The sequence below is a fragment of the Penaeus monodon genome, chromosome 29 (assembly GCF_015228065.2).
Source record: "Penaeus monodon isolate SGIC_2016 chromosome 29, NSTDA_Pmon_1, whole genome shotgun sequence".
Taxonomy (NCBI): Eukaryota; Metazoa; Arthropoda; class Malacostraca; order Decapoda; family Penaeidae; genus Penaeus; species Penaeus monodon.
Window position 1 is genome coordinate 1,293,497 of NC_051414.1, and position 206 is coordinate 1,293,702.

Sequence of the window (206 nt, forward strand, 5' to 3'; positions counted from 1 at the left end):
ACACCATACATCTATAAAGTTACATGTCCAATCATACCTTTATACATTTGAATCTTCTGAGTATCATGTAATTCAGTGCACTATAAAAAGCTAACCTCACATATCTAGATTTAAGTAGTGCTGAAATGGAAAGAAGACACAATTAAGAACAGAGAAATGTGACTGATGACGTTATATACATAATCGGAAGGACTATAGTTACTGAC

General features: G+C 32.5%; 1 protein-coding gene across 2 annotated transcripts in view; it reads right to left on the reverse strand.

The window, feature by feature from the left end:
* The window catches only part of LOC119591882 (copine-8-like), a gene marked incomplete at its 3' end in the record, with an annotated part of 9,952 nt that continues 9,746 nt past the window's right edge, over window positions 1-206 (reverse strand). For both annotated transcript variants that reach the window (XM_037940623.1, XM_037940624.1), the window contains 1 exon segment: window positions 1-120. In XM_037940623.1, coding sequence (XP_037796551.1) covers window positions 97-120 — 24 coding nt within the window.